The sequence below is a fragment of the Oenanthe melanoleuca genome, chromosome Z (genome assembly GCF_029582105.1).
Source record: "Oenanthe melanoleuca isolate GR-GAL-2019-014 chromosome Z, OMel1.0, whole genome shotgun sequence".
Taxonomy (NCBI): Eukaryota; Metazoa; Chordata; class Aves; order Passeriformes; family Muscicapidae; genus Oenanthe; species Oenanthe melanoleuca.
In genome coordinates this window covers 25,381,003-25,388,578 of record NC_079362.1, presented here as the reverse complement: position 1 = coordinate 25,388,578, position 7,576 = coordinate 25,381,003, and the positions used below count along the sequence as shown (strand labels likewise).

The following is a 7,576-nucleotide window of genomic DNA, read 5'->3' as shown; positions in this document are numbered from 1 at the left end:
AACCAAAACACAGGGCGATGGGGTTGCTGCTGCCATGGAGCCCAGGGGCCGCAGGCCTGTCCTGGAGCACTCGGGCAGCTGGACAGCAACGCAGGAGAGCTGGGAGCAGCTGCCACGGCTCCCGAAGCCCAGCTAAGCTCAAGGGGTTGCTTTCCCCAGTGCCACGCTGCCAGCACAGCTTCAGCCACTGCCTCCTCCTCACCATCGAGGGGTCCCTGCTGAGCACCACGAGGCCTCTGAGCGCCAGGTGATGCATCTCTCTGGCCTCTGCCCACTGCGCCTCACCAGCAGCAGCCAGGGGCTGTGCTCCTGCAGGGCCTGCTCGGCCTCCTTGTCCCTCCTTGTCCCTGTGCAAACCAGCATGGGCACCCCGGGGATGTCCCCACCGTCCTGCTGAGGCCAGGCCTCCAGGGCGTCTGCCGCAGGCCCCGAGACACGTCGGGGAAGCGCCAGAGCAGCTGGGTGGCAGGAGGAAGGTGGCAGGCTGGGGACTGCTCATGGCCTCTGCCACCCAATTCCTCAGGGCTTCCCACCAAGCCATCCACACAAGCCCTCCTGTCCCATCACAGCCTGCAGCCACCCACTGCCACACACATCCCCCTCACACCTTCCCACTGCCTTATCCTGGCAGGCTTTGGCAGCACCGCATCCCTTCACGCCTCCCACTGTCCCCTGCAGCCATCTCCAGGGACCAGGCTCTCAGGGATCCCCGCCGCAGCTCCAGCCTCAGCCCAGCCCCTCTGTTGGAAGCCTTAAGGCTTCGGCAGAACCACCAAAGGCCAAGGGGCTTTGGGCCACTTTCCCTTGGCCACTTGCCGAGCACAAGCACCCTTTTTCCTCTCTTCCCCATTGGCCTGGAGACTCCAAGCACAAAAAGAAAGCTCCTGGACCTCTGTGTATAACAGCAACAGTTTATTAATCCCACTAATTCCTAATTAACTAATCTAGTATTTTACTAATTTGCTAAACTATTACACTAGAAAAAAAAAAAAAAAAACAACATGAAGAGGTGAGGTTTTCACTGCAGGCTCAGGTGACCCCATCAGAGGCACACTCCCACATCAGTTCTCCACAGCATTCCAGCAGGAGAACCGGCCACGGCCACCCAGGGAAGGCCGTGACTTCCAGAGCCTGCGGAATCCATCTCTCATCCTGCCGAGTCGGGAGGAGGGAATGCTCTGTACAGCCATGTTTATGTACAGAGTTTGAAGTGCCAGGCATGAGATGGCAGGGCTGATGTCATCTGCCATGTCCTGAAGGGCTGGAAGAGAGACAAACAGAGGCACAGTCAGAGCCTGCATCTGCGGGGACCTGGGGAGACCCTCCTGACCCGTCCATGCCCCCCAGCTCTTGCCACGGCCTGGAGGCAGCAGGAGACAGCAAGGAGCAGCTGGAAGGTGCTGGCCCCGACTCTCCCTCGCACAGGCCCCTGAAAGGTCTCTGTGCTCTGCCCACGCCGCCCCTGGTGCGCGCAGGGAGCAGAGCCCTCCGCAGCCGGGGCAGGGAACGCAGCTGCCAGCGCCAGCCCCCGCTGCCAGCCCGCCGGCCTCACTCACCCCTGCTCATGAGCTGCAACTCTCGCTGCTGCTCTCTCAGGAACCGCCCGGCCAGCCCTGGCAACACAGAGCCCGTCACGGCCCCAGCGGCACGGCTGCCCCACAGCGGCGCTGCCAGCCCTGTGGCCGCCGCACCTCCTTCCCCTGCAGGGCTCAGCCCGGGCCCTCGCCGCACCCTGCCGCCCAAGGGCACGGCTGGCACAGGGCGGCAGCAGCCCCGAGGCCAGGCGGGGCTCCACGGCCCCGGCCCGGATGGCAGCAGCTGCCGGGGCTGGGGCCGAGCTGCGGCGGGGCGGGGAGGGAGCCGGCCGTGTGCTCACCCAGGAAGCGGACGGCCGCCTCTCGCAGGGGCTCCTGTGGGCTCCGCAGGTACGGCAGGGCCTGCCGCAGGTGCTCGGCCGCTCGGTCCCTGTCCTGTGCCAGCTGCGGAGAGCGGCGGGAGGGAAGGGTCGGGGCGGGCTGTGCCCCTTGGCCCCGGGCTGCCCTGCCCGCACAGCCCCGAGGGGAGCAGAGGGCCCGGCAAGGCGCGGTGCTGCCCCGCAGCAGAGCCCGGCTGGGTCGTGGCTCCATCAGCTCCTGCCCTGGGGCCACAGGAGCCTGGAGAAGAGCCCGCCTGGGCAGCCCGGGGAAGGGAGCAGCGTGTGGGGCGCAGGCCGGTGCCCCTGGGTGCAGCACTGGGCAGGGGCCACAGCTGCCAGCCCCACAGACTGGGCACCGTGGGCAGGGGCTTCTCCAGGCTGGGGCTGGGGCTTGCAGGCTGTCCTTACCAAGCACTCCCCAAACCTCCACATCTGATCCGTCAGCACCAGATGCTCCAGATCCCTCCTCTTGAGGAAGCACACTGCAGCAAGCAGCGTTTCCCGAGAGGCCTGCAGAGAGCCAGAGATGGCACCGCAGCCCAGGGCACAGGAGCTGCCTCCCTGTGCCAAGGCCACGAGGAGACTGGAGCCCATGAGGTGCCAGGGTGCAGGGAGACAGCTGAGCATGGGGACACCAGCGGCCAGGAGTCCTCACCTCTGCCATGCGCACATTCTCCTTGTGGCAGTTGAAGAAGAGTGGGAGCAGGCTCTTGTTCACAAGCATCTTCAGGGCCTTTTTCCCCTTTGCCTCCACCAACCTCATCACATCTTGGAAGAGGCGAATGGAGAGCAGCTGCACTTGGCGTTTGTCCTGTTGGAAAGGAAGCAAAAGCCTTCCACATCAGCTGCTCCAGGCCTCTCTGTGCACAGGCCCGGAAATCCATGGGACACCACACTTGGGGGCAGCTCCCACTGGCCGTGGCTGGGGACACAGAGCCTTACATTGTCCAGGAGTGGCCAGAGCGCTGCAGCCAGCCGCAGGGCGATGGGGCTGGGTATGGCGAGGTCTCTGTGCAGCAGCAGAGCACTGAGCACGACGGCGCTCGTCTCAACAATTTCTTCATCTGCATCCCGCAGCAGGTCCACAAGGCGTTCAGTCAGGGTGTGCATTCTTTTGATCTGCATGGAACACAAGGCTGGGCAACCCCATGCTGCTGCTGCTGCCATGGAGCCCAGGGGCCGCAGGCCTGTCCTGGAGCACTGGGGCAGCTGGACAGCAACGCAGGAGAGCTGGGAGCAGCTGCCACGGCTCCCGAAGCCCAGCTAAGCTCAAGGGGTTGCTTTCCCCAGTGCCACGCTGCCAGCACAGCTTCAGACGCTGCCTTCTCCTCACCATCGAGGGGTCCCTGCTGAGCACCACGAGGCCTCTGAGAGCCAGGCGCTGCATCTCCTTGGACTCGCTCTGCAGGTGCCTTGGCATGATCTCCAGGATGCCGTCAGCCCATTTACTGAAGTCCACGAACTCCAGGAGCTGGAAGGCACAAAGCAGTGACCGAGGTGCCCAGCTGGCAGGAGCTCAGAACTGCACAGGGCTGCGCCATTCCAGGCAGCTGTGGCTGTGAGAGGGTAGAGGGGTGGGAGTCAGCTCAGCGGGGCAGCGCTGGCCATGGGGCTCACCTCCACAAGGAACGCCATGGCAGGCAGTTCCCAGTCTGAAATGCCTTGGCTGAGGAGCTCCAAGAGGTAGGACATGATGTAGTGATGCCAATACACAGAGACACCGTGCATCTCCCTGGTGGGGGAAAAAGACACCATTGCCCCTGAGCCAGGCGGGCAAAGCTCTCCCAGAGCTGACTCCCAGAGGCCTGGTCTGTTCCCAAGCACCCCATGGGCTCTTTGGGAGGCGGCTGTTCCCGGGCACCCTCCTCTCTCAGCCTTTTCCAGTCTGCTCTTCATTCTCTTTGTGACAAGGCCCTCTCACCCATGGCCACAGGAACTGTGTGGGGCAGCCTGGGCACAAATGGCAGCAGCAGCGTGGAGAAGGGGGTCTCACCTGGCCAGCAGACCCACTGCATAGTGGTGGGTGCCAGCATAGAGCAGCGTGTCCCAGCCACCCTTGCGCTCCATGGCCAACACCACATGCTCACACTGCACTCGGCAGAGCAGCACCTTCAGAGTCTGCACTGCAAACCTGTGTGCAGAGAAAAGCCCAGGTCACACTGGCAGCTCTGAGTCCTGCCTTAGGGCATGGGAGGGATGGGGAGACTGGCGGGACTGGGATGGAGCACCTTTGGGGGTTGGTGGCAAGGCCGAGTTGCTCCTGGCATTCCTTCCAGAAGGTATCAACCACCTCTGGTGTATACAGTGTGCTGATGAAAGCTTGGAAGAGCAGACGCAGAAAGAGAGAGGGGGAGTACTCCAACACTATAGGTGGGCACCAGGTCCAGTTGAAGACATTCCACAGTGTCACAGTTGCCTACAAGAAATAAAGCACCCAGAGACAAGAGTAGGTGCCAAGACATCCATGTGCAGGGCCTGAGCATGCGAGGGAGAGGCCGGGAGAGACATCGTGGGAGCAGCCAGGCTGGTGCCCCAGGTTCAGCGCAGTGCCTGAGGCAGGCAGATGCAGTTGTGGGGAGGTGGCCTAGGGGCAAGCAGAGGTCAGCTGCAGGAACTCACAGCCAGAGCAAAGACTCCTGTGCTGTCCCCATCAGAGGTGTACACAGAGGTGTCCACTGGCCAGGCGCTCAGCACAGTGATGAGGATCTGCAGCGCCGGCTCCGCAGTCCCCGTGGAGGTCAGGATCACCCCCCACATGGCCGCAGCAGCTCTGTGGGGTCAGAGCTCTGTGTCAGGGGGTCTCGGCCACAGCACCGTGGCCTGGGCTGCTGCAGGGACCTGCACTGGCCGTCAGCCCTGCCTCTGCCCACTGGCCCTGGCCAGCAGCGCCCAGCCAGCTCACGGGGGTGCAGCCCCGTAGGGAGGGAGCGTGGCAGCACGCTCAGGGGCTGACATGGCAGCACTGCAAACGGAGGGGCCGCAGGGGCTTGGAGCTGTGCCCCTGTGTGGCACTCAGCAGGGACAGGCTCTGCAGGGTAACGGGGGATGAACCCTAAGCCCTCAAGGCAGGTGGGGCTGCCCAAGGTACCTGTCACCCGATGGGGCCCAGCGCAAGAGAGTCATGAGCACATCATAGGGGTGTTCCTGGTCAGCTCCAGCAGGGCCTTGTCCAGCCTGTGCCCAGCAGACTCATTGGCCGTGAGCCACTTGTGGATGTACCTCACCATGGCTGGCACCTGCAGAAGGCGTGGGGAGACCTGGAGACCTGCCAGAGCAGCAACTTCCCCAGCTTCCCCTGAGAAGTGCTGCCCTTCCCACCACGTTGGGCTGGGCCTCAGAGGCTGAGGGAAGCCAGCAGAGCCGGCTTGAGGCGCCACACAGTTCCTGGGGTGATCAAGCCCTGGCCACAGGCTGCTTACTTGCTTTGGATTGGAGACACCCTTCTCCACAAGCAAATCCAGCACGGCAGCACTGGTCTCAGCACTGAAGAGGTGCAAGGTTGCCGAAGGCCCAGTGCCCACACCGGTGGTCTCTTCCCGCCAAACGCGCACGATGAATTCACAGATCATCTGCAGAAGGGCAGGAAGAGAGGGAGAATCCATGGAGTGCTCCAAGCACGGTGCTGGGCTGAGCAGTGACAGCAGGCCCAGCCCAGGTGGGGATGGCTGCAGTACCTGCGCTGCTCTGCGGAAGCGGCCACGGGCAGGGTCCTGCTCTTGTGTCCAGTCCATGGCTGCACCTGGCACAGAGCGAGCGCAGCCAGGGCTGAGGGGCTGCGGGAGAGGCCGGAGAGCAGGGCCCAGCCCTGCATTCCCAGCCAGGGACAGCCCTGGGATGCACCAGCCCTGTGGCCCAGCTCTGGCACTCACCCTCCTGCAGCAGCTGGAGCTGCTCCAGCTCTCCAGGCTGCTGTGCTGAGGTAGCTGCAGCCTCCTCCTCCTCCTTCACCCAGGCCAGCTTGGGCACCCTGGGAGGTGTCTGCTCCATGTCTTTGTTTGGAGTTTGGAGGGTCTGCAGGAGAGATGCCTGGGAAAAACTCAAAGATCAAGTGCTGCAGGTGTGCCTTGAAAGCACAGCTGCAACAGAGAAGCCTTGGGAAGGCTGAAGGACAGTAAGTCCTGCAGTCTGTCCTCGAGGGCAGCGGCCGCAGGGACGGCAGACGCTTTGGAAATGCTCCGGCTCGCCGAGTCCCGCAGTCTGGCCTCGAGGTCACCTGCACAGGTAAGCACTTTGGGAAAGCTCCGGGTCAGCAAGGAACGAGCTGGCTGTGCGGGGGCTCCTCACAGCACCGCTCTCTCCGTCCTGTCCCGACGCGTGCACCGAGCACTGTGGCGTGGCCGTGTCGCTGCCAGCACCTATGTCACCGCGTGTCACAAAGGGTCACCCTTGTACGCTGTGTTCTGTTCCATCCCACGGTGACCACGGTGCTCTGTGTCACAAAGAACCCTAGGACACACCCCCACGTGCCCTGGGGACACCCCCACCCCCCTAAACTGCCCCAGCTTGGAAGGAAGATGTTCCCCGAGTGTCGAGGACAGCCCAAGAGGAACTTGAGGAGCGGCTCAAACAACAAGCAGATGCTCCTCTGCTCTGCCTGCTCAGGGCAGCAGAAGGAGCCCCCACGGTTGCTGACGCAGCTGCAGCAGGAAGGTCACTGGGGCTTTCCAGAGAAGCTGCCAGGGCCTCTTTGGGACATGACCCGGTGCTGGGTGGCCGTCACACACGCAGGGCTGTGACACAGACATGGGACGTATGGCCCAGGACACGAATGCTGCTCAGGAGCCCTGGGGCCTGGGGAGTACTGGAATCAACAGAGGTGGCAGAGTCCCTGCTAAAGGAGACCTGCCACCCCCAAGCCCTGACTGTGCTGGTGCCTACTCCTGCCACAGAAACCTGTGCCCCCGGGGAACTTCTGTGCCAGAGGACAGCCAAAGCCCATGTGCATTGGTGTCTGTGCTCCTTTCTAAAGGTGCCTGTTGGCAGGAGCACCTGGAGCAATTGGTGGCAACACCTTGTGTTGCTCAGAAGGCAGAAGCTGTTGCTCCTTCCTGGAATGATATTTTATTAAAAGTTATTATCTGCAGCACAAAAACCCCATCCACTGTTGACTTTCCCAACACAATTAGATTCTTACAGAGATCGTGTCAAGTTTCCTTGTGTTCTTCTGACTGTTTTTCTTGCTTTCCGGAAAAAAATATCAGACCAGTGTGTGATGGCCCAATGCTCCAGGTTGCTGCCTGTCTGCCTGTGACCAGCAGCTCATGTCCAAACACATCTGGCTGTGTGCTGGGCAAGGGAATGGACAGGCACTCGCAGCGATTTTCCCTGGTGAACCGGCAAGGAACCTGGGCAAGTGCAGAAGAAAGGGATAACTCAGGCATGAGACAAGCTGTTCTGTGTCTCTGATGATGCTGCCAGCCCCATGAAGGAAGAGTCAAGACAAGTGCTGGCAGCAAACATATCCTGCCACTTTCTGCTCTTCCATGGACACGGAACTACACTTGTTCCCATGGCTCCAGCAGACCTGATCCAGGAACAAGGGAGGGCCATGCATTGGTAGGGAACAGCCTCCAACAAGACCAGAGCAGAATCCTCTCAGCAGAGCCTGAGCTTGTGGACCTTGGCCATCAGTTCAGCAGACAGCAAAGTGCTTCCTTCCCT

At 62.1% G+C, this 7,576-nt stretch overlaps 1 protein-coding gene across 1 annotated transcript; it reads right to left on the bottom strand.

The window, feature by feature from the left end:
* Positions 1–896: 896 nt before the first annotated feature.
* Positions 897–6,248, bottom strand: LOC130264881 (maestro heat-like repeat-containing protein family member 7). Its single transcript, XM_056513487.1, has 15 exons — positions 5,785–6,248; positions 5,590–5,654; positions 5,335–5,484; positions 5,004–5,151; positions 4,535–4,685; positions 4,144–4,331; positions 3,909–4,046; positions 3,533–3,647; positions 3,249–3,386; positions 2,858–3,034; positions 2,571–2,726; positions 2,324–2,425; positions 1,877–1,979; positions 1,557–1,613; positions 897–1,261 (listed from the first exon to the last, which is right to left on the bottom strand). The coding sequence occupies exons 4-15, from the start codon at positions 5,036–5,038 to the stop codon at positions 1,062–1,064; spliced, it is 1,560 nt and encodes a 519-aa protein (XP_056369462.1). The 5' UTR covers positions 5,039–5,151; positions 5,335–5,484; positions 5,590–5,654; positions 5,785–6,248; the 3' UTR covers positions 897–1,061.
* Between the last annotated feature and the right edge of the window lie 1,328 nt (positions 6,249–7,576).